The 26240-nt window shown below is 41.9% G+C and overlaps 2 protein-coding genes and 2 long non-coding RNA genes across 11 annotated transcripts in view; 3 read left to right on the top strand and 1 right to left on the bottom strand.

The window, feature by feature from the left end:
- Positions 1 to 11687, top strand: part of sash1a (SAM and SH3 domain containing 1a) — a 187447-nt gene extending 175760 nt beyond the window's left edge. For all 7 annotated transcript variants that reach the window (XM_074616170.1, XM_074616171.1, XM_074616172.1 and 4 more), the window contains 5 exons: positions 178 to 328; positions 1333 to 1461; positions 4139 to 5163; positions 7811 to 7942; positions 8389 to 11687. In XM_074616170.1, coding sequence (XP_074472271.1) covers positions 178 to 328; positions 1333 to 1461; positions 4139 to 5163; positions 7811 to 7942; positions 8389 to 8649 — 1698 coding nt within the window. In that variant the 3' untranslated portion in view covers positions 8650 to 11687. The remainder of the gene's footprint in view (positions 1 to 177; positions 329 to 1332; positions 1462 to 4138; positions 5164 to 7810; positions 7943 to 8388) is intronic.
- Positions 1468 to 2523, top strand: LOC141756463 (uncharacterized). Its single transcript, XR_012591480.1, has 2 exons — positions 1468 to 1639; positions 1736 to 2523. It is a non-coding gene; the product is annotated as an uncharacterized LOC141756463 (long non-coding RNA).
- A 1319-nt stretch (positions 11688 to 13006) lies between the features above and the next one.
- Positions 13007 to 16137, bottom strand: LOC141756462 (uncharacterized). The gene is made up of 3 exons (XR_012591479.1): positions 16008 to 16137; positions 14157 to 14248; positions 13007 to 13772 (listed from the first exon to the last, which is right to left on the bottom strand). It is a non-coding gene; the product is annotated as an uncharacterized LOC141756462 (long non-coding RNA).
- usta (uronyl 2-sulfotransferase a) overlaps positions 16042 to 26240 on the top strand; it is a 60619-nt gene continuing 50420 nt past the window's right edge. The window contains exon 1 of one of the 2 annotated variants that reach the window (XM_074616178.1): positions 16042 to 16576. In XM_074616178.1, coding sequence (XP_074472279.1) covers positions 16309 to 16576 — 268 coding nt within the window. In that variant the 5' untranslated portion in view covers positions 16042 to 16308. The remainder of the gene's footprint in view (positions 16577 to 26240) is intronic. The other variant, XM_074616179.1, reaches the window with a different exon arrangement.

Below are 26240 nucleotides of genomic sequence, written 5' to 3'. Positions count from 1 at the left end.
CAGATGACAAGTGTGTACTCTACTCTTGTTCTCTTGTTTGTGTTTTATGTTCGAGCCCAAAAGTTTTTGTCACTGGTCCCATGACTCAGATCCAAAGTGTATTTTTCTTTTGGTCTAGAGTGTATTTTTCTCCTCAAAAGAAACTTTAAACTCAGACATCATTTTTCTGCCATGCAGGAGCACATGCCCACTTTCCTGTTCAACGGCTACGAGGACCTGGACACGTTCAAGTTGCTGGAAGAGGAGGACCTGGATGAGCTGAACATCAGAGATCCTCAGCACAGAGCCGTGCTGCTCACCGCCGTAGAGCTGCTGCAGGAGTATGACAGTAAGTAGAAAAAAGAGTGAGAACACACTCGAGTGATAATTCAAACTCACTAACACTCCTTGGCTGTATAAAAGATGTATCAGATCTGTATTTTGATGAGGGTTTTTACTGTGAATTCTCTCCAAAATCTACTCTAATATCCCTGGAAAAATATTTGCAGGAACCCGTAAATGTGTCCCTGTGCACCTGTGTCTGAATATCAGACTATCATATGTACTTAAACAAGTTGCCATCTCCAGGCATGCAGCATGTACATGCCTGGAGTTGTCATTACTAAGTACCAAAGTGCCGCCTTGAAATGTCATTATTACTGTATGGAAATATAAGTGGATCAGCTGCAGCGTTTCCAATAACTTTTCTTCCTAATATGCAGCATACCAACGTGTGGCAAATAAATTGGAATAAAGGCCTTTACACATTGAAAGCATTTTTTCATGCGATTAATTTGCACGTCAATATATTTTCTAAAACTGTTGTTTTTTTAGCTTTTGCGCCGCGAATAAAGGCATCAACCAATCAAGTTGTACGGAACAGGTTGAGTTGTGCCTATATTTATGAAACAACAACACGGAGGCTCCGTAGTCCGAACCACTACGGCAAACTGTATTACTCGTTTCAACCTTGACAAAGGCAGCACAGACCAGATCCATTCTTTCCGTTCTTTCGTTTCACAATAAAAGCCCTAGATATGTAATAATTACAGGCGAGTATTTCACATTTTCGTGTTGCTTATGCGTCACTCGGGAGGGCCTTAAACTTCAAATACAACTTAATTCATGGTGAAAAATGTCTGGGAAAATAGTGATATATTCATAAGAAGTGATCACTTTTTAAATTGGGTACCTCCTTGGCTTTCGGGTTGAGATGTCGACCAAGAGCTGGCACTCTCCACTGTCGCTATCTAAAGGCATAAAATGCCCCCAAAAGTAATTTTAAAATCATGGAAAAAACATTCAACCCTAATTTTGACGATGTTGCTATTCTCTGTGTCTTTGTATTTCCAGGCAGCAGTGATCCAGAGCGCAGCGGCCTGTCGGGCTCCCAGGAGAAGCTGCTGTCAGAGGGTCCGTGCCTGGTGGGAGACTCCCCGCGAGACTCCGGCTGCTACGAGAGCAATGAGAACCTGGAGAACGGTAATGATAGCTTCGTAGTCTAGACCACCAAGATCCAAGGCTAGTCCTCCTTCGCCCCTTTTTTCCTCTGTGGGTTTCCCGCCTCTGCTCCATCTCTCGCCATGCTTCTGCAACACCTCGTCCCATCTCACTCCTCTGGACCAGCGCCTGCCAATCAAACCTCACCTTTTCCTCTCTAGTACGGGCGCTCTAGAGAACCACTTATCACCTCATACCCTATAAACTTTAACTATCCTTTCAAGCCACTTTCTTCACCGCTCTTTCCATCTTATAGGCATTCTGTGTCATCAGTGCCAATGTCCAATTGTAACAGAGAGGGAGCCAGGTCCAAGACCACAAAGCCTAGTCCAGCCCACAGTGCTGGGAGCTCAAAGGGAGAGATCCTCCTCAATGCACAAAACTGTTCTGATGAGAACAAACTCTCTGCCCAGTCTGGGACTCAGGTTTCCACCAGCTCTTCCACCTGTGGATTCAAGGCTGGTAAAAGGATACCAGGAGGATGATTATGGGCTCACAGAGTATTTCTGTTAAGTGTTATTTTAATATAGAAAGAGAGCTTGCAGAGTAGCATGTCAGTAAATGTTTCTTTGCAGTGGTGATTCTTTAGGCTGATAAGGTTTATTTGAAAATGTTCTAGTCGGGTAACAGATCACAGCTGCCATTTAAATCTTCGCTATTTCAATGTGTCACTTTCCTTGTGTCTACAGTGACCTTATTGCACAAACAATCCTACAGTATGTGCCTAAAAAAAGAACATATTTTTAAATAGTAGTTGATAGATTGTAAGAGAGTTCATTGTGAGATTTATTTTTTATTTTTGAATCTTCTCTATCCTTCGTTTGCTTTCTTTCTTCCACACACAACCTGCTTTTTTAACAGCTCCACAACTCCTAAATCACTGCTTTGTCAAACCTTTCTTTCTATATCTGTTGGGTTCCAGTGTAACTACTGGGTTTCCTCTTTTATGTGTGTACTGTATGTGTCATTCAGGTTTCTATCTGCCACAGTGGAGATTTTTAGTTGTGGAATAAAAGCCACTTCTTTAAAAAAAAAAAAAAAAAAGACTGATGCTGCTTGATTGTTTTTAATGTTTCGCCTCTTTTTTCCGTCTGTTTTTCCTTCCATGCCTGTTCACAAATCAGCTGCATAACATTTAGTAAACATTTTGCATTTCTTCTTGCAGTTTCAGGGCTCCACAGTTCTCTCACCTGTACAAACTCATAACATCGTCAATATTTATTAGAAAATGTTGGATTTAAATGATAGGAGGTAATTAAAGATGTCTTTCAAACTCTCTCCTTTTGGGGGGAAAAGTCACTGTAGAGCCCTGAACGTTACTCTTTTAATCAAACGACCTTCCTTTAACATACTGTACATGTGTCTGATCGGTTTTCCTGTAACTATATGTAATAATTCTTCCTCAAGTCATCAAATGATTTCTGAAATCTATCAACTTACACTCATCTTCACATGCATACATAATGTGGTGATGTGTTGGTCAGTTAAGGAAAGGCAGGTAATAATAATAATAATAATAATGATTCACAGCTTTAGGTGTGATTTATTTGAAAGCAGCTCATTATTTTATTTATTTTATATTATTTTATTGTAATTGTTTATTTATTTTATTTTATATTTGTATTTATTAATTTTATTGTATTATTACTCATTTTGATTTAAACAATTAATCGATTTTATAAATATTTTTCAGTTTGGTCAAGTTTATTACAGTCTACATACTGTTATTATATTTCAGTGTATAAAACACATCATACCAGTCATACTAGTTTTTAACTCACAACTGAAATTGGCAAATGTCACTTATTTATTAAATAGCCACACATTCTCAACTTTTGTTGCATTTTCGACCTCATTCTGCTCTGATTTCACATCTGAAAATTAACATGGTAATTAAAGTAAATATAGTATTTATTGGAGCTGTCCAGTAATTTCATTTATTATAACCCATTCTACCTAATTGGCCATAGCAAACACCAATATGCTTAACTATTTTTTTTTTTTACATTTCTGGGAACCGTTAAGATATTTTACGACATTTCCATCTATTGAACTTCTTTCTGTCATCTCGCCGTTTAAACTCTTTGGCAAGCCTCACTACGTGGCACCCATCCATTTCATCCATCCACTTTGCTCTGTAAGCCAGAGGATAGATGGTAAGTAGCTTCAGCCTTTTGTTCCAAAGTTTCTGAACTATCCCGTCCAGATATCTTTATTTGGGATCGCTGCTATGACGACAACAAATCAGCCAGTTCGGTCGTGAGTCAAAGAGCTTATCTTAACCCAGTGGCACCCTTTCTTTATAAACATTACTGACTGTGGTTTACAGACAATAAGGATGTAATGCTTATATGAGTGGGGTTTTCTTTTTCCAAATGACTTGGCTCTGTTAAAATATAATTGGCGTTGTGAACATGTTTTCCAGTGCTGCAGAAATACATGATCCATCATAAACAAGGAAACTAGTGTGGATGAAAGGCAGTAAAATACAGTAATGTTGAGTCATATACAGTTTTTTTAATATGGATCTGATTTAGCAAGCTGAAGAATGACGTATTCTCTATTTGCAGTTTCACAAAAGAGGGAAAAACGTTGGCTCACTTTGGTGAAAGTGTCTTAATGCCATTACTAAGAGAGGATGCATGTTTTCATTTTGCAGGAAAGAGCAGAAAGGCTTCCCGCTCCAGTCGTTCCTCAGCAGGCCTCCAGTCTCCCGACTACCCCACGCTGCCCATGACCCTCTCCACAGAGGCTCTGCAGCAGAACAGCAAGAACCAGCGCACAAAGTTCACAAAAAGCTTCTTCATCAAACCCTCCTTGAAGGGTTTCAGCCTGCTGGGGCTGCGGAAAGCCCAAAGACGGTCCCCCATCCCGGCCAGCCGTAGCTGCGAGGACCTGGACGGACCCGAGCAGCCCACTGGACCCTGGAAACGCTCCCACTCTCTGGGAGATCTGCACTGGGAGCAGAACTTTGAGCAGAAGGATCTTGGTATGGAGCTTAAACTCACCAAGGAAGGACCCAAATCAGGCGACAGTAGCCCCACTAAGGTCTGTAGAGAGGAGGGTTCACCAGCTCAGAACAGGACTCCGACAGTGAGCCCGAAAGGAAGGGCCGACAGACCACCGGTGCCCTCCCAGCTGCCTCTCCGCCCGCCTTGTCCCACGGCCCAGTCCACCAACCCTCCAGAGCTCCTCTCCAGTCCTACTCCAAGTCCCCCTGATTCAAGCGGGGAGAGGGTGATCCGGACTCACCCCAAAAAGCCTCCAGTCCCTCCTCCCGTTCCTGCCAAGAAGTCTAGGGAGAGGCTCGCCAACGGCCTGCGTCACGCCCCTTTCTCCCTGCCTTCCTCGCCGTCACCCACTCCCTCCCCTACTCACTCCCTCACCCGTTCTCACCCCAGCAGCCCCGTAATCCGCAGCCCCAGCTACGGCGCCCCGGCTCTGCCCGCCAAAACCCCGAGCACCCCCGCCAGCCCCTGCGCCACCTCATCCGCCTCGTCCATAGGCGAGGAGTCAGGCACTCCGCCAGCGGTGCAGCCTCCGTGGTTCTCAGATCTGGGGTGCAAGGTGGCTGTTGCTAGGAAGGTTTCCCACGCCAAGATGAGTCCGGACCTGCTCACCCTCCTGGAACAACGGCTGGAGGCCGAGGGCATCGATCTGACGGAGGAGCCCTACTCCGACAAGGTTAGCGAAGTAGCATTAATCTAAACATTAGACAAGAAAAATCACCTCACAATTTAAATTACAAAAACATTTGACATGACTTTTGGTTGGGTTGCAAATCAATAAGTAAACAGATGCACCATTTGTATTCAGTTGATACAACCTTATACACTTCAGACAGATACTGGCAATATGACATTTAAAGTACTAAAACTTCCAAACTTGATTCCATCCGTAATACATCGTTCTGAAGTTTTTGTGTTGATAATTAAAGAGGACCTACTATGCTTTTTCTCAGGTGCATACTTGTATTTTTGGTTTCTACTAGAACATGTTTACTTGCTTTAATGTTCAAAAAATGCATAATTTTTCGACCTCTTTTCATCCACTGTCTGAAAACGCTCTGTTTGAGCGTCTGTCCCGCCTTCCTGAAAAGCCCAGTCTGCTCTGATTGGTCAGCTGGTCCACTGTTGTGATTGGTCAACTGAACCAGACTCTTTGGACTCCGCTCCAGCTCCGCTCTACTTAGCTTTGTTTGAGGGCATGCCAAACTAGCCGTTATGCAAATGTGTTACTTAGTGACATCACCACGTTACGGAAGAAAAGGCGGGACTTCAAGCAAGGCGTTTCAGAAGCAGTGTTTCTGTAGGGAGGGGGAGAGTAACTCCGTTTGGCGTGGACTTTGGGCTTTGTAACTTTGCAGACCTTTTACATCCACAAAAAACTATATAATACACTAAAGGAATGGGAAAAAGCACAAAAGCATAATAGGTCCCCTTTAAAATAAACATACATGCACCATGAGGAGAGGGATTCTATTTAAAAACCACATCAACACATAACAAAATCATATGAAGTCATGTTTCTGTGGTTAATGTGAAAATGGGGCTCCGAGACACCTCTGGGCTATACTTGTCTGGCGTCAGGCTCCTTTAGTTTAGCATCGTAACATGCCTTACTTAACTCAGTCTCAATTTGACTGCTGCTTGGATCCAAAATGACTCGGTCCAACAACAGCCACGGCTTACTTTGGAGCTTGTTTAGTTTAAAAATAGAGTCTAAAGTTTGTGTGTTTCTTTTTGTGTGCACATGCCTTTTTGTATGTAATTTGCGAGCGAGGGTGTGTGTGTATTCACGATAATAAGTTCTCTGCCTGGAGCTGAGGGTAATACTGTGGACTGAGTCTCACTATGATGCGGTTCAGGCTGTTAAGTTTATGGGCTGAATCTTACTGAAGGCAGACGGGGTTGTAAAACCCTCTGCCACCCGCCAGACCCCAGGCTGGGCCCCTTTAACACGGTGGAGCCCCCGACTCTGGCAGGAAAACAACAAACACGAAGAGGCAATCGAGAGATGAGGTGAGAATCAGTGCGTTAGACCACAGCACAGCTCTGCTGGATTACTGTTAGTCAGAAGTGGGTTGGCAGGGACGTGAGAGGCACTCTGCTGCTGTAGTAGGAACATGTATAGTAGGGTGTGAGCCTGCACATAAATGCAGTCACTGGTGTCAGAGGTCACGCAGGTTAAACATGTTGAAAAGGTTTTAAATTTGATTCCTATTTGCTAATTAAACTGCGCAATTATTTTAAGATAGTGGACTTTTTGGCTACTTGGTATCAGATATCAGTACTTTTTGAGTACAAACAGTATTAAAAGTAGCTTGGTTTGAATCTTTTTTTCATTACTCCTGTATAAGATATTTGCTGATAAAAAGTAGGACTCAGAAAAGAACATGTTTTTATTCCTAAAACTAAGCATTCAAGTACCATTGCGATACAGGTACCGATTGTCAGATATGATATTGGCACGGATATTAGGAAATTTCAAACGATATTCAGCCTTAGGCATGATAATAGAGGATAAAATCTAATTATTGTACGTCTTGAAACTTGCCTAAAGGCATCCTTTCCGGTCTAATCCAGGCATGCAAAGGTTAGGTAGGTTTGTATGACCGACCTGCTTTCCATCCGTGTCTCCGGAGAGATCCGTTCCTCCATCCACCCACCCTTTGATCCTCAAAAAGACCTCCGGTCCAGTTTGGCCAACCAAAACCAGGCCGTGCTGGAAACCTGCCATCACTGCAGGTGTCTACACAAAGAGAGAGAGAACAAAAAAACAAAAAAGTTCAAAAAGTTCAGCAGAGCGTTCTGCCTGTTTTCATCCCTCACATAGTCACTGCTCATGAAAATCCTGTATCTTCCTCTCTTTCCTCTTCTCTCATCCTAATACTTTTCTTTTCCCAACTAAATGATAATAGCAGAAATGGACATACAACATATAATCTAGCTGTACTTTCAGTGTCAGTGAAAATAGGGATTACGGTATTGGTTTCGGTATAACAAACCACATTGACCTGAGTTTAATTATAGTGTCTTATGTTCATTACCTTGCCAGAAAACAAGCAATTTGACGCCGTTAGCCCGCTTCATTCATTCATAAACAACCAGATCTCTGTCTTCATAAGGACCGTAATAGGTCAAAATGATGCTTTATGTCAGCTCACTTCATGTTGCCTCTCACTGGTTGTATATCCACTGCTTTCTGATGCTTAAATATGTCTGACATGATGTCCTCTTCTTTGAAAACATAGATTGATGTGGTTTATATGTATTCTTCTTCCAATATAGCCACGTCTTAACGTCTCTCTCTCTTCCCGTCTCTCCTCCAGCATGGCCGGTGTGCCATCCCCCAGCCGCTGGTTCAGCGTTACTCCGAGGACTTGGAGCAGCCCGTCAAGGACGTGGCCTCCACCATGGACCAGCTCCGAGTCAGAGAGCTCCGTAAACAACACCGCATGGCTGTAAGGCAACAGCACTGATTGTCCAGAGAGCTTCATATCAGTGGAGACAATGATGAGGCCATTTGTTTTGGAGTTATAGAGTTAGATAAAGTTAGGCTTTCCTAGAAAGTAACAATGCAGGCTGGAAAATAGGCCAGTTGTGAGACAATTATTTCCCTGTACCCTCGACTGGCAACATGATAGAGGAGCTGTGATTATTATGCTTGCTTAAATACCTCACAAGCTGGGTGAATGTGGAGATATACTCTTAAAAGGGAATTGTCACTGTATTATTGTTGTAAGTAGGCTAAAACTGGCTTAAGCTTTAATAAAGTCTATAACTTTACGTGATTTGGCAAAAAAAACATCTGAAAAATTTAAAACATCTGTTTTTTTCCACCACTAATCTCTCTGTTTATTCAGTAATAACTGTAACTAATGCCTTGTCACCCCATTGTGTCACTCAGATTCCTTCTGGAGGTTTGACAGAGATGTGCCGGAAGCCTCTTCCCTCAGGTAACATCAGAACAGTCTCCGACTGGCTCACCTCCATCGGCCTGCCCATGTACGCCGCATCCCTGAGGGCGGCGGGAGTCGACACGCTGAGTCGCGTGGCTTCGTTAACGGAGAGCGCCGCGTGGGAAGCCGGGGTGCGGGATGAAAGGCACGCCCGCCGACTGGTCAGCGAGGCCCGACTGCTCAGCTCGCACAGAGAGGTGCAGTCCTAACCGCGCTGCTGGTGGAGTCGTATGAAATAACAGGTATCAACTCACTGGTCAGCACCATCTCATTTAAACACGGTCAGTAGGCGGCCAGAGACAAATAGGCCACGGGACTTGGCGATCACACGGGTGACCACAGCACTTCCTGTCTCGCATGTGTCAAAAGACTCACAGTGAAGCCACCCTGCTCTCTGATTTTCTCTCTTTATCACTCTCTTTTCGCAAATGTTTACGGCATGGAGGAGTTTCTCCCAGCAGCCAAGACAAGATATCAGATGCCTTTTTATAAAAATAAAGACTGTCGACTCACTCTGTGGGATGAATCTCATTCTGAAGACACCCCCAAAGTCTTAAAAATAAAGACTCGGATCTGCCTTGAAGGAAGATAGCACACTCTTTTGTAGGATGGATGTTTTTTTTAAATACAGAAAGGACGGTTTGCTTCCTGCATATTTCATAAGTGCTTCATTTTCATCTTTTTCGTGGCAAGGCGACATTATCTGAGGGTCTCTTTAAGGAAGTAGCTCGGCCAAAGTGATTTACTCCTCATTCAGCGTTTCATTCCCACTAATAGGTTCATGATGACGATGGACTTTTAATCGACTAAATACACACACCAAACTATGGTGGTTTTTGAGATGGCTTATTTTGTATCATGTTTCTGTATTATAGCATATCTTCATTTTAAAATGATTTATATGTCAGAATTTGTGTTTTGCCTTTTTGAATGTCGCAGCCTTATTTGGAGGCCAGCTCTCAGTCATTTCTAAGCTGAAACAGCTGATGTCACACCTTTATATTTCACATTATATTTCACTGCATATCTCGGATGAGCCGATATGAATACAAGTCTTACAGGAAGCTCTGTTTTACTCCGGTAATCACAATCAGCTTTCACAGCAACAAAACATTCCCCCGTGTGTCCAAGCACGTTTTAAGTTGCCTTACCATTTACGAATGTTCATCAAATAGAACATCTGTATAGTATTATTGACTATACCACAAGGATGAACTGTGCTAAAGCCTTTTTGTTCTGAATGTGTCTGAGAAATCATTTTGAACACAAACCGGATCATTTGAGCCGTGCACATGGACCACAGAACAGGCCTCTGATGGATTGCAGCTTCTGTACTTGTGAAGCTCTGAAGATAAAAACCACAAAACCACAGGCACGACACGGACGTCATCCCGTGTTTAACATCCATGTTTGACACATGTGGGACGAGGAACATGTTTCCAAAGACGCAGCTGACATCTGGGCTGTCTACACTTTGGTTACAGTTTGTTTGAGGAATTTGATTTATAGCTGAATAAGAAGCTGTTTGGGACTTTTTTTAAACACATTTAAACTGTAGCTATAGAATCAATGCCGGTCTGAAATTCTTAATTTCTCAAAACACGCTGAGGTTACATGGTAAGGACAGATATATCAGGTGAAAAGCTGACCTCTAAGGTCGGCATACACGATGACACTAAATAGGGAATGGGAATCACAGAGCATTCTGGGGCGCGCCGACATTTTTGGAGGGTAGCGTTCGGAGCTACTCCGTTAGCGTACGGAGATAGACTGTCACCGGTCTATTCATCTGTCAATCGTTCATCATCAGAAATGTATAAAGTACGTGCAAAAGACAAATATGTAAATCTTTGGAGGCCGATGTCCAATTTACAAACGGGTAGGTATATGACGATCCAATCATCCGGACAAAGATAAGCTAGTTAATGTTATGCTAACGGAATACTAACAAAATGTTGGCTAATACTGCATAATGAATCTACCGGTATCTTGCAAAATGAGACCCATAACGTTAGCCTACCTTTGTGTCTGACTGTATGCTATATATACTACAATTTGGCTTTTGAATCTTATTCACTGTGCAGTGTTTTGTGTTGTCTTTTGACACTTGAAGTAAACAGCCATCCTCCAGAAATGGCCGACTTGCTGTCGGTGACGTCACATTCCCATTCCCCATAGAAAATCAGGGAAACGCTGCGTCGGGTCAGCCTGTTAGAAAAACGTTGTCGTGTCTAGAAGGTAACCCGCGAGATGGTTATGGTGAGGATAGGTTGTCGGAAGAGTTTTTGCAGATTTGAGATCACATTTTGCGGGTTACCTTCTCGACACGACCAAAACGTTGGGCTAAAAACAACCAGAAACTCTCATCGTCATTTTGCTCTACATGAAACGGAGCTAACATTTGTGTTTTTTCTCTCTTATTTCTAACAGTAAAGTTCTATCTTTCTCAGTCAGAACTGAACTGAAGACTTATCCCATGGAGTTCATATTTAAAAAATTTGACCAAGTGTTATTGCTAAAATTAGAGGATGTTTTTTTTTTTGCAGTGGGAACTTGATAGGTAGATGTTTGATGCCTTTTTTCTCTTCAATCAAAAGTGGTGCTCTGAGAAAGCGAGGGTGGGGGTCATCATTTAAAAAAAAAAGTAAAAGACCCAAGAAGTGTTTTGTAAAGAATGAAAATACTGACACTGTAAATGCACTTTAGAGGGTAAATCTAGCTGTTTTATAGGCGGAATTGGCTCCATTTTGTTCACAGGTCCATGAATGGACACTCGTTGTCAGGTATTGTAAAGGGTTTCAGTGGGTGACGCTGGTATTTTATTTTAGTATTGAGTTCCCAATGCCAACTTTGATAACCATTCAACCTGTTCCAGTTACTCACTTCCAGTTTGCAGTCTTAGAAAAAATTAATTCTTAATTACATATATGAAATGCTTAGCAGGAGTTGCACATTCTGTATATGTAATTGATATTTAAATAACTTATTTTTGCTTTTTTTTTTTCACATCAACTGTAATTAGCTGTACTATATGAATAGCAATACCTTCCTGCATAATGCATATTGCTTTAGCCAGTGAGGAACTACAGTATGTATTGTAAGATATGTGTACAAATTATTATTTTATTTGGTTTTCATCTACCTAATGATTGTCCATACAGATTTGCTTGTGTATTGAAAACAACAAAAGTAAATGTCCATAACTATTTGTCATTCTGAAATATAATAAAAACTGTTTCTTGCCATACGCTGGCGCCCGGAGTCTCACTATGCAAACACACACTATACACACACACACACGGTAATGGAAAGACGTGGGCATGGCCTACTGGCTCTTTTCATCAATGTGGTTAACTGTGACTCTGGCCTGTTGATAACTTTCTTTAATAACATTTTTTAAATTAAAAATTAAAAAGTGTGGATGGGGCGACAAAAGGAATAATAACACCAGACTTGATTTGATTAAAACCTGTCTGTCTAACCTGTTATTATTTTATTCTTAGAGGTTCATTCATTTTCTACAGTTTGGTCAAAAGGAACAACAGAAGACAACTCTATGACCTTACTCGGTTGTGCTACATCACTACTGTATCTCTCAATAACAACTCCTGTACTTATTATACTGTCAAAGGTTCAGTTGGTGGTTGGAGCTCTGAAAACAAGGAGCTTAAAAACATTGTCTTACCGTGTCTGGCGTCATTTAAAAAACTACACACATCTGATCAGAGTTTGACTGCCTGTCTGGCTCTTGTTGCTGTGCAGCTGTTTTCCAGTCTTATTCATGCCAAGAAGCCCCAAATAGGTACGCACCAGACCATCGACCCCCATTACATCAACTGTTGTCCCAAAAGAGTGTTTTTTCCTTGCATAACTTCTATCCGAGACAGTTGTTTAGCATTCTTCTGAGTGGAAATCGACACAACTTGAACAATAATTTCCTTCAGGAAGAATGAGAACAAAACCTGTCCAGTGTGTCTTCCTTGGCTACTTGCTATAGTACCTTTTAAGAAAGATCGAGCCACTGTGCAATAATTGTCCTTCACACCGCTGAGTAATGAGCAGTTAGCTTCCAGTTCACGACTCCGTCTTCCACAGATACAATTGCTCATCCAATTTAAAGCGTCTCCGGAGGAAAAGACGAGACCTTTATTGCAATGAAGACCGTCTGGCTCGTGTTTCTCACCATTTATTCTGAACCACATCCCTCTGCAGTGTTTATTCACAGCTGTATTTTGTGTCTGTATGTGGGGATCATATCATACTTCATCATGACAGAGGATGTGAGAGTGAGAATAGATATTCTGATACCAAAGACTCCTCACCAGTAAACTAATGTCATATTTTTATTGATCAGTTGGATGCAATCTCCTCACCTCACCGAAATCGCCAGATCCTACACACTGGACCTTTAAGTAGTTCCCCTGGAAGTTTGTGAAGTCTGACTCGTAAAGTTTACTTTAGTGTTGGACGGTAAATCCAACTATCTGAATTTGTAGCTCCCTGGGTTACTCCCTATTGATTCTCATTGGTAGGGTAAACTCAATTAAGTTGGCTCTTAGTCTTAAGTGCAGTGGGCCTTTTTGTTTAAATGTGTAATGCCAGAATGAGGTTAATTTCTCTCCGTCTCCTACCGTTTTCCCAATAATTTTATTTACTCTAACATGACTTTAGTAGTGTACACAAAACCTTGAGTGATCACAGGTGGGTGGACAAACTGTTTACTGACTGTGTGTGAGATTTTACAGAGGAGGTTCAGTTGGATCGAGCTAAAACTTGTATGACACATCTGGGTGCATCTTGGATTTTGTTCCTCCAGGTATTCCACTTTTCTTCCACAGTCCAAGGAAAAGGTAACACACCACCAGAAGTGATTTGGTTTAAATCCCACGGCCAGTAGCTCTGATTAGACTAAACCTGATTTACGGCAGCAACCTCACTAACATCCATATACTGCTGTGCTGCAGGGGAGATTGGGCTATAAACCCATAATGCATTCACACTTGTTTTGCGTAGCTTGCAAAATACAGCACTGCATTATTCACAATGCATCTACCTGTGGAAAAGCCCAAGCCAAAGCGCCCCTCAACAGTGCTATTATTGTGCTCTTCTTTATTGCCTTTTGTCTTTTGAGCCAAATTGTTTCTCACAGCCGTTGTTGCTCCCTCGACTCCTGTAGCTGTCACCAGTGAAAGTACACCAGCACCCTCTCGGTGAGGCAGTTAGTATGTTGAATGACTGTTGTCGCCTTCCTAAGTGCAGGTGTAGTCTAATGGTGGGTTCTGGTCCCACTGTGGGAAGATATATGGCTCAGTGTAAAGCCCCTACAGCTGGCCTTAGGGAATAGAGAGAGATTAACACACACACACACACACACACACACACACACACACACACACACACATACATAAGAAGTGAGCTGATGCACATCTCGCACATTAAACATCTTCTTTCATCTTAAAGTAGTGATAACAGCAGCCTGTTCCATTTTATGATTAATAACCACTTTACACAGGGAATCGGTCACTGTGATGTTTCTATTAAGGATGAAGGTTTTGTCTTCAATGTCATTTGATATCTCAAAATCATTAATAAACTACAATAGACCTTTTTTTTAATCAGCATATTGTTAAAGCTTTGGTTAAAGGATAAAGTCACCACTCTGAAATTAAGAAAAATGTAAATCCACAGCTAAAGCGTTAAAACTCTCTCCACAGACCTCCTTGTCAGTCTCTCCAGGCTGCTACTATATCCTCCTGGGAACCGAGTACAAAGAGAGTCTTCCAATTCCTTTTTTGTGTGATTTCCTTCCTATTTAGGGTTAAAAGAAAATCTTACAATTTAGGCTTTTTCAACTTTATTTTTTATTTTACAGCATTTCCACTGTAGTGGACTACAGGACTATTTCAGTGTGAAAAGACCTAAAAGAAATTAACAGATTATGGCCGTAGAGTGATATTAAACCAAGAATACATTCAACTTGATTAAAAAAAAAAAAACATGCCATATCAGCCCATGATGTCCTCTTTACAATACACCAGGGGTTGATATAGAGCAGTGGTCTCAAACTCAATTTACCTGGGGGCCGCTGGAGGCAGAGTCTGGGTGAGGCTGGGCCGCATCAGGTATTCCACAAAAAAAGCTTTGTTAAAAAAAAAAACAATCTTCTCAAACGTCATTATTAACAGTTCTTTAACTTGAATGGGTTCTTCTGAACATGAACTGTCCTGAACATTAATGGAACATTGAAGAACATGAACGGTTCTTCTGAACATGGCCTCTATTGCGTCTCCCACTTTTCCTGAAATTGTCTGTGCTCGTCACCAACCTTTCTCTTCACTGCAGGCTTTGAAAAAGACATGATTGGGGCTGTGTGACAAGATATATATTCATTCCACTTGGTGTCACTCCGCAATAAAGTTGTGCCTGCTGTGTTTGTGTTGCTCTGCAATTACACCACCAAACCGCTAGTTGGCGGCGGCGTCTCTATGAGTTTCCTTCTTCTTCTTGTACTACAAACAGAAACTGAGCGGAGTTGGAGCTAATAACTGTTGAACCACAGAACTTTTACTGATATTACTGCAACGCCGAAAAGAGAAAATATATCTGAGTGGATTTGTGTGAACAAACATTGAAAAGATGGAGGCAGAGAGAAGTAGAACTTTCTGTGGTTGTCCGGGGTCCTGGCCGCTCAGCATCGCTGAGAGACTGGACCAATCACAGCTGTTGCGGTCTGCGTCGCCGCGACGTGTAGTTACATTTCTGGAGAGGTGCACGTCAGGCTACGGCGTCGATTCAACGCAGAAGTATAAATCAAGCTTTAATCAAGCTTATGCGATGTTACACGGGCGCCGCCACAGTTGTTGTGAAATGTTTCTCTGCTTGCATCAAGCCCGGCCGATTGCCCGCCCCCGGGAGCCATATACCCCGCTGTGATTGGTAGGTTCGTTCAGCTCGGGCTCGCGCAACAAAGGGACCTTCCACGGCAAACTGCCATTCACATAAAACTCGCGGGCCGAGGGCGCCTGGTTAGCTCAGTTGGTAGAGCGGGCGCCCATGTAACAAGACTTGGTCCTGACCGCGGCGGCCCGGGTTCGAATCCGGCCTGTGGCCCTTTCCGCATCCACTCTCTCTCTCCCCCCTTTCCAAGACTCTATCCACTGTCCTGTCAATAAAAATGAAAAAATGCCCCCAAAAAAAACTTTATAAAAAACTTTATAAAAAAAAAAAAAATTTGCGGGCCGCACTAACATTAAACTTTCATATCAAGGTGGGGGCCACAAAATATCGTCTTGCGGGCCGCAATTGGCCCGCGGGCCGCGAGTTTGAGACCCCTGATATAGAGTAAGTCAAAAGAGTAAAAGGATATGCATGTGGACAAAATGTCCACTACAGAGGACACATGTCAATGGGCTGGGTCTCAGGAGGATAAATCAAACTCTTTTCAATCACATGAATGCCCACCAAACTACTTTATCTCTCTCCTCTAAACACTGGGTGGAGCTGTTTTACGCACTGCAAAAAATCCAACCCAAAAAAATCCTGCATGGAAGTTTCTCCCCTCTTTTACCACGTTCAGTAATCTGACACCCAGAAGACTCCAGAGGCAGAAGGATGGACCCTTAAACTCTGCTGGAAGGACGGAAGGAAGGAGCACTCATCCAAACGAAGAGGAACCGAGCAGAAGTGAAACGTTGCCTGTGCGTAAAAAAAGAAAATCCAGTCCGTGGCTGCGGCAGCTGGAGGACGGAGAGCTGGGTAGCTGCGCGTCTCCAAAAACAAAAAAGCACTCTTAATGCTCTCAAAGAAGCGACAACTTTCACTTTCCACATGCGGATGGGTGACTTTCCACGGCGCTTTGTGAGGAGGAGATGATGAAGAATTTCAACAGCAGCAGTCCCCTTCTTCACAGCAGCAACAACCACCAGCACAACCAGACTACCAACAACCACGTTAGAGAGCGAAACAACAGAAAGTACAGCAGCTTCCTCTCTGCTGCTGCTGTGCCTGCTCTCAGATTCTCCTTGCGGGGTTATGGTTTCTGCATGGCGACGCTGTTCCTCTTCTGTTTCGGCTCCCTTTTTTACCAGCTGAACGGAGGACCACCGAAAATCCTGCTGGACATCCGACAGTATCTCGGTAAGAACTTTTTTTTACCTTTTTTTACCTCTCTGCTTGGCTGGCTGAAGAAGCGCGTCATCATCACCAAAAAGAGATTCTAGAATGTTGAGCGTCATCACCAAAAGAGATTCTAGAATGTTGAATATAGAAGTTGCACAGCTCGTCTAGACGTTCTGTTTTGACTTAGACGTGGAAAAAGGAAAAGTTCATCCAGAAAATGATAAAAGAGAGTTATTGAGGCTTGCACTAAGTCTATTTTTTTTATGAAAGGCCACTGCGTCTGCTCCTCGACCCCATTCACCTCAGAGGAGTTATCTTCAAGTCCTCTCACCATTCAGAACCTTTACACAAAGTGGCTCTATGTGAACTTACTGTACACATTCTAGTTGGAGAGTGCTGACATTTGAATGTGCACAACTATATCTGAGCTTTAAAATATTATATTCCTCTAATCCCAAGTTTTAAATCCAACAAATTCAGACCAAAAACCTAAGGAATGTGCTCCCCTTTTGCACCATTTGAACATCAGTTCTGACTTGTCGGAGCGAGACTGGTGATCTATTATTGTAACAAGAACTCAAGCAAACTGTAAAGATTCATACTGTATGTATATGTGGATGATGACTGACTGACACCTCTTCTCGTGCAGCCAGCTGGTGCGCTCCAGCCACACTCATTGCGCTCATTACGCACGACATGGCACCGGTGGAACAAGCGCAATAGTGTTCTAAATACTAAATGTACACTGTAAACAATTGCTGTTAATTTACAGCAGGATTTCAACAGTATTAACCTGTTATTGCTAAATACAGTGCTTTACTGTTTTAACTGAACTATAATGCATTCTTAAAAAAACAGCATTTTACTGCTGATCAACTGTCTAAAGTATCATCAGTAACAGTTTCATGCAGTATTTTTTTAATTCTGGGACCTGATCTGCACATGTGAGGCTTGTTCATTGTACATGATTGGAAAATCAGTGAATTAGCTTTATTGTTATTCACTCACATGTTCTGGTTTGCATTCTGTGCTTGTAGCCAGCTAGAGACAGACATTTTGGGAAAAGTGTCAACAAGTCTATTATAGTCTTTTTCCTAACAAGTGCCTTTAATTGTATTTAGTGTGACTATTCCTATGTCTGTAACCTGCTAAGTCTATTCATCTAGGCAAAAAATTATGTTTATTAAAATGTATGTAAAAAATAAATAGTGCATTAAAACAAATCAGTAAGATAATGTTAAAGAAAGGTGAAAAACAGCTATATAATGTATCTTTAAACAGTTAATTAACTGTAAAATACTGTGAAATTAGTAAGAAAAAAAAACAGTTCAAACTGTATTTATCATTAACAGTACAAAGCTGTAAATTTCAAGGACAGTATAATAATGTTTATTTTACAGTAACATAAAGGCAACCCTGCTGCCAGTTCCTTACTGTTATTTTATTGGGAAATTCTTAACAGTGTGTGTATGCAACCAAGCGTGCCATGTCTTAGGCTTATTGATGCATACATAAGATAGAGGTTGACAACTGTTTTCATATCAACAATATAGGTTTACAATTTAAAGGTCCCATATTATAAAAAAGTGAGATTTTCATGTTTTTTTTATTATAAAGCAGGCTTCAGTCCTATATAAGTACTGTGAAAGTATCGAAACACTCAATCCACAGGGAGATACACACAGCCCATATTCAGAAACTCTGCATTTGAAACAGCTGTCAGGATTTCTGCCCATTCATGATGTCACGAATATACAATATTTAGACCCATGACACAATTTTAAACGTAAACATTCTAAATGTGTCCCAGTTTATTCCTGGTTGCAGCGTATGTGAATGTCATCAGCTTGACAGGAGGTACACATGGACCCAAGCTGTTGCCTAGCAACGCAATTCTGTTGCAATTCCGTCAAAATGCGCTAAAACGGAGCGTTTCAGACGGAGGGTAAATACAGACATATTCAGGCTGACAGTATGAGGAAAATAAAGTTGTTTTTTTTAACATTACAGCATGTAAACATGTTCTAGTAGAAACACAAAATACAAGTATGAACCTGAAAATGAGCATAATATGGGACCTTTAAAGTGTTGTGTCCTGAGGGGAACATTTAAAACTGCACATGTTTTCGTTTAGTTCTGACTTGGCACTGCTATATTACTGTCATTATAATACATATATCTATATATTATGAAATATACTGGGTGATAACTAGAAGAAAGTGGATATATGACAAAAAGAGCCCCACATCTGGCTACATCTGCATGTGTGTCTGTCTTTAGGATGTATCACGAGTCAAAAAAAGGAAGTGTGTGCTTGTGTGTTTGTGTGCTCTAGTGACTTAAGACCAGCTGATACTCTACACACACAGAGGTGATTTCTTATCAACGTGTCTGTCACTGCTGCTACAACTCAGGCTGCAGCTATAGGAAGTGTGTGCGTGTGTGTGTGTATGTGTGTGTGTGTGTGTGTGTGTGTTGAAAGGAGGTTGTGTTCCTACCTATTTCTCACAGAGGGCTTGAAGCCTTTATGACGTGATAAACATCTGGAACAGAATGAGAGTCGCTCACCAAGTCGGCCACTAATCCCGTGGGTCAGATTGGTTTCCTGTAGACACACACACACAGGCTTGCACAGTGCACAGCAGCTGTCAAAAAATCATTTTGATGTGGTCCAGTGTTGCAAAACGTAAACACACCACATGACATGAATATCTTTAAAATGTTGTGCAGACCAAATTAAAAGCTAGTTTTACAGCTTCATTTGTTAAATACTTTATACTCTAAAATGAAACTTGATTGCCTGAGCAGACTCTCTCTATATATATATACACTACGCACACTGACGCATCATCACTCTGATGGAACTTTGCAGCCTAAATGTGATTTCGAAATTGCAGCAGTCGATGCAAGTACATCTTTATCTTAGAGTAATTGCACAAAGTGGACAGCTGGGATGTCTCTTCCGCTCACTTTCTTTGCTAAGCTGCTACTGAGAATCCTCTTTAACCTAAACGCACACACACAAGCTTGAGTTATCAGCTGGATCATAAACACCCTTATCATACAGGAAGAAGCAGATGTGCATAGTATTAGTTCACACACAAGCACCAGCAAACAGACAGGGGAAAAACATGTATTAGTTGCACCATCATATCCCACCAGCACTCAAACGCATGTGGACCACGAGGGCGAGGAATCCCTCTATTAGGAGATGAATGAGTGTCCGGGCCCACCTGCTTGACGTGATCTGCAGAGACCCTGAGGGCCTGAGCCTTGTCAAACACACTGACTCTCTCTATTGACTTCAGGAGGAGTGAGGGTTGTTATGTAACAGTGACACAAACACACTGTAGCACCTCCGCTGGGGTCTGGATGAGTAATCGTCTCTGCTCAATTACGATGCTGCAGGGGCAAGAAGGAGGAAGAGCTTTGTTCCAGAATCGGATGGCTGCGAGTTGAAAGATTTGTGACACTCTGTTAAAGTAATAGATAAAGTTAGATATCACTAATGAAGTACTACATTTTTAAAGTTTTCCAAGTTGGATTTATTGAGCTTTTGTGGAGAAAAACTTTTTGCGGTGGATTGTGAAACGGTCGGATGTTGTGTGGGTGGAGGAAGGAGAGGGGAGGGGAGGAGGGGGAAAAGCATAGACTGATAAGGGTTCAGATGTGGTCTTGAAATCTAGCAGAAAGGAGGGAAGGTGTGTAGAGCTTTTCTGTGCTGAATTTTCTTATGATCTGGTGGCAAAATTGAAGGAAAGTTATTTTGGCAAAGAACTTGGATGTTCCAAAGTTTCTCTCTGTCAGTCTGTCAATTACACGCACACCCTGTCTCTCTCAGTCTTCAATCTACTTTCTCTGTCTCGGTGTCATAGATTGATCAGTGGAACAGCAGCAACTGAACACCAGCAGCAAATGGAATAAATGAGAAGATTAAGAGGATATTCAGCATTAATAATCCTCCGATATCTACTGTATGTTTGTATGTGTGATGGGCAGGTTTGCAGCCTCTTCTAAGCATCAAGCAGTGATTAGCTGATTTACTTTTGGCTGCGCTGTGCCAAGATGAAGGTGAGGATTCCTGGTGGGGTGAGTGAATGTGGGAGTGTATGGGAAATAGAGAATAGTGGGTTGATTTTGTGCGAGTGTGCGTTAGGCGTGTGTGTGTAGAGGGAACAGACTCTGTTTTGTTTGGGCCACCAGCGGGGAGGTTGGTGTTTGAGGGTGTCACTCAGCGTGGAGCTACAGCGACTAAAACGTGCAGACCTTTGGACCGACATGGGTCGACAGCCTGTCATGGGCTCTCGCTCACACACTTTCTTAATCTCCCTCTCACACACATATACGTGCTGATGTTATCTCGACCAATCCCAGCTACTTTGCCTCCATTTGAGTGACGTGTCTGTCTTGCAAAGATGTGTGTGTGTGTGTCTCCAGGTGTGAATGCACGATCACACCTGACTGTCTAGTAGTGATTCCCTCTAGACATTCGACTTGGCTGAGCATGAAGGTCTCTGACTGAAACATGATTAAATTATTATTTCTTTTAGAAAGGTGGACAGCTTGTTTCACCGCTGTAATCCACTTTGAGTGTTCACAGGTCAGGGAAACACCAGTGTGAAGCGAAATGACTGAATTAGGTGATTTGTAGTCAGTTTATGAACTATTATTCGGGGTGTAAGAAAATATGGATACACATGAGTATCACGATATTGTGTTTTGTGATACTGATTTTTAATTCACCCACTATTACTGTATTTCTGAGGATGTTGCAGGCTCAGTTCTGAAGCTAAAATCATGGTACTGGTAACATATGAAACTAGAAAAACCAACCAATTTACCAACAAAAAAGGTTATCGGACCCAAATGAAATGTAAGTTGGGAGTCACTGAAGGGGGGGGGGGACACAAAAGAGAAGTAGAGGCTGGCTAAAAATGTTCACACTCAAAATCAAAACCCCACAAAAATCACTAAACACAATGTAAACCCAGAGAGCCAACTAAAGGTGTTGACCCTCTGCCAACACACAACCAAATGAGCAGGGAGCAGCCAACCTGCTCATATAGCCTCCCAGCCAGGCTGATAATCAACAGCTGAGGGTGATCACAGTTGCCACCAATGGCTCCTGATGAGCAAAGCTCAGAGAAACCTGCAGCCCAGAGATCTGTCATTATCCCTCTGACCATAACAACAATAGAAAATATGAAAGGGTTTAGCAAAGACTGGACCCTGCCAGAGTGTTTGGCGCTCTCTCTGTTCACCACACACACCATACATCTCTGCAGTGACATATTCAAATACTAGTTGACTCTCAGTATTGTCGTGATCTCAGAGAATGTGAACGAGCTGATGGGAAAAGGACTTTTGCTCCTCGTTGATATTGCACGCCATCCTCTAGTAGTTCCTTGGAGCCGAGAGAGACTACAGAGAGAAGGATCTTTCTCTGTTCTCTCAAATCTTCCGAGTTATTGAGACGGATCTTTCAGGATTAGCCGGCATGTGGTGCGCTGAATCTCTCCATGTGAACAAATGCAATGTACTTTTAAGGACTCTTAGTACACTGGTCTTCCTCTGTGTGTGTTTGTGTGTTGTTCCAGTTCCCTATCCCCCTCTACCGTAAATCATAAACGCTGAACAAACTCTCGCTGAGCATCGCTCTGCTTCTCAACAGAACCCTGTAACCTTAAAAGCACTCACACACATTAACTTAACTTGCCAGAAACTGGCCTGCAAAGTGGTGGAGCTGTAGACTGCAGGGCGGTGTTGGGGATTAGACTGGTATGTGTGGACACAGAAGAAGCTTCAGGATATCTCTCCTCCCCCCGTCCAGTTTCTGTCTAATTAACAGCAACGCTGGCCAGGAGGTGTGTGAAAGCAAACTCTTTAAGTGAATTCAAATACAGTTTAGTTTGGCTGGTGACCACTTGGTAGAAGTAGTGCTGTTAAATAAACTTTACATGTGTAGAAAGAGTAAGAGAGAGGAGATGGAGAGGGACGTGATGCAGAGAGGGAAAGTGAAAGGATGCCTGCCGTGAGAAGATGTGGACAATACAAACACAGTACGCTTCACTCATTCTGTACCTGACCTCTGACAGACAGACTCAAACATACAGACAACACAAACATACAGTGAAGTGTGATACGTTGCTAAGTACAAATGCTGATTGGATAGAGACTGACCGCTTTGACCTTACACTCTTCAACACTGCTTGACCTGCTGGAATGCACAGAACTTGAATGCACAGAACTTTATTTTTAGTTTCTTGACATTGAGTGCTGGGGTGTGTGGAGTTCATTCAATGTAAACTAGGGGTGTAAGAAAATATTGAGTATCGCATTATGTTTTATACTGTATCGATTCTCAAAAGATTTTTAATTGATAGTTTACGTGCAAAAGATCAACTCAGTCAATACTTTATTTCATTTGCAAACATTGGCGTCCTCTGTGATATATGCAAATGCAGATCCTACAGTTCTGAATGCAGATAAAAAAAAAAGTAGGGCTGACCCGAATACCATTTTTTGGGCTTTGAAGCTTCGGTGAGAAATATTCAAAGGTATTCAAAGCTTCGGGACAGTGCTGCTGCCGCACAACTGTACACACACGCACATCTACACATAAACAACGATATCTGTCTGAGAATAACTAATAATAATTCATGTTGAATATGAATAATGTTGTGGGATTTATACTATATTATTACATACTTATGTATAAAAAAAACAAAAGCATTCGAATACTGATTTTAAGGTCGATTACCATGGCAACAGTCGAAGCTTTGAAGCATTCGGGTCAGCTCTAAAACAAAGTAAACTTTTTTTACTCTGATTATGTACATACGGTGGTGTACTATATATATATATATATATATATTATGACAGTTTTCCTAAAATTAAATTTTTTAAAAATAGCAATATATCAGCTTGCTTACAGTATCGCAATATAGTGAATCGTAACCCCTGTATCATGATACGTATCATATCGCCATATTCTTGACAAGACACAACCATTAATGTAAACATGCATCATTATCTTCAATGAAACATACATGTAATACTGGCATGAAGTGTGGAATATAGCAACTTGTTTTGCAGGAAATGTAAGAGTGAAATCATCCATTACTCATTTTTATTCATTTCAAATGCCATGCAGGCTTTGCCTCTGTGTATCCCTGAACAGAAAATGACCTTCAACCCAGTCTCACACCACTATATCATCATATCTTTTTAAATTTGCAATGCCCTCCTGACCTGCACAACCACAGAATTCCAAACTTGTGCAGTGACAGTGTCCTCAGTCTTGGGGTCAAATGCCTTGCTTAAGGGCAAGGTCACAATAGTAATCATGAGGAAAGAGAGAATGGTGATTATTCATTTTCCCGGACCTTTAAGTCACAACCCTGTTCCACTAACCTCAAGTCTGACCTGATGCCCTCCTTTTGCTTAAATGTGATTAAAAAACAAGTATATTTAGTCACTTACATATTTTATACGTACTGTGGTGAGGAAACTGACGCACAAACTACACAGATGCAAAAGAGCTTTTGTTGAGCGAGCCAGGCTTGTAAGTGTGATCTTTGGAGCCAACTCGCCACTCCATTCACACCAGTACGCCCACTTCCTGTTAGAGGATATTAAAGACGAGGACTTTATTTCATCTTGTCATATTTTGTTCTTCAAACTGACACATTTAGTGCACAGACTCTTGGACCAAAGTGACATGTTTTCGGGCAATTTAGTGAAGTGTCAAATAAAATGGAAATCGGGCCGGTGCCGGTCAAGCTGTCACTCTGGGTTTTAAAGTGACTAACAGGTTTGCCAGGTGTGTACCAGTCAGACTCTGGGGTGAAGCTGGTCATGTGGAAAAATACTTAAACTGCCCATTTATTCCCTCACTCCTATTCATGTTTTTGTTATTTACATGTGCGATGTTTGAGCAGAGGTGGCAAACCAAAGCACAAACATGCATTTATATATTTAATACTAAAGGCTGCTACTCTAAAATAATCTCATGTTTTAGGGGGTGAAGATGGAATAATATTTTGCCTCCATCCAACACCTCCAGCTGACGAGGCTCATTAGGAGGTGAATGCAGGACAACTTGGCCTACTTCCTCCTCGTACAGTACGTTAGTCCTCGTGGAAGTGTCGAGGAAAGCTAAGCATCGCCTCCGACAGACCCCAAAACAACTCCGAACTGGCGTCACATCCAGCCTAAACGCCAAAACAATCAGACGGCGTGTAATTCCCTCCTGGTGGGTAAAACAAGCAGGCCTCCCTGCTGAGCAGAGGCTAGCCACGCTCTGTTTATTTACCTGCTTTCTAACGTGCATGCCAGCTTGTTAATTGGGTTTAGGGGTCAATAAAGGGAGAATAGTTTTTACTTGAATGGAATCCAAAGAAAGAAAGACTGATTTCAAATCAGATGATTTAAAAGAAGACATATAGATATATATGTTATGATTGTTATAAGCACTTGGTTCTGCATGCGGTGAATGGATTAGCATATTTTCTTTTTTAATAGTTATAATAAATTATATTTTTTTTCATTCCTTATTACGATATGAAATAATTTGGAAAAATAGCTTCATGTTGACCCAGTGATTACATAATAGAAGCAATTAGCATTACCAATTAGCATCTCCATGGCTGAGAGGCTGCTATTGCCCTCTCCAGAGAGACAGGCAAACACTAAAACAACACAGGATAATTATCCTCCATTAGTGCATTTTGTTTTTCACCACACGAAAAGAGAGCAGATGGGAAAAAAAGGAAAAAAAACATCACCAATGTGCCAACGCTGTTTCACTGCAACTGCTGTTCAAGGCTTGCTGAGCAATGATGGTTATAACCCAAGAGAAATCTTAGATCAATTTGTGGCCAATGGTTTGTGACTAGACTTGTGGGATGTGCCAGTGTATGGCTACTGCCTCTGCTTTTGACAAATGACTGGAATGGATTGATCAAATTAAGACATATAAATACTGGCCATAGATGCTCTGAGTACATGATAAAAATATTCTTTGACAGTCAGACTGACAACATAAAGGTGTTATTTCTTTTGCAAATGTATGCAGACAGATATAGGAGTGGTATCGTCCTTCTTATCCAAATCTATGGAGGTGTATTTCCCAAAATGTCGAACGATTCCTTTAATGCAAAGACGCAAGCGTGCCAATCTTCTCAACTTTTGCCAAGAAAGCGAGTAAGTGTAATCCCAAACGGACAAACTATTCCTTTAAAAGCTTTTATAGCCCGACTTTATGATGATGAAAAGTGAGGTATGATATTCCACACAGCCCGTATAAGCTTGAGTCTATTTCTTTCCACCTTTTGTACTCCATATAGTCAAGAACACACATATACATCAGCTCAGAAGGGGGTTGTTTTTAGGAACTTTGTGCTGTTTTTAAGGGGTTGCCAAGACACTGATGATGACTGGTTGTGGTGACTTTTATGTCAGCTCCTGTGGTGGTGCGTGAATGGGTGGGTGGCTCGGGGCCCACAGCCACTGGGTGGTACCCTGGCTGATGCTTGGAAGAAGGCAACTTACGTATATCCCATAATTTAAAAGATCAGCGCCAGGATAAATAGAGGTCCTGTGAGGAAATAAGTTGTCCTCTTACAACATGTAAACTGAATGCCCCCACTTTAATCAACTCTGTCCTGTTCATCCAGAAAGA

This window comes from Sebastes fasciatus, chromosome 18 (assembly GCF_043250625.1).
Source record: "Sebastes fasciatus isolate fSebFas1 chromosome 18, fSebFas1.pri, whole genome shotgun sequence".
NCBI lineage: Eukaryota > Metazoa > Chordata > Actinopteri > Perciformes > Sebastidae > Sebastes > Sebastes fasciatus.
This window is presented reverse-complemented; position numbering and strand designations above follow the sequence as displayed.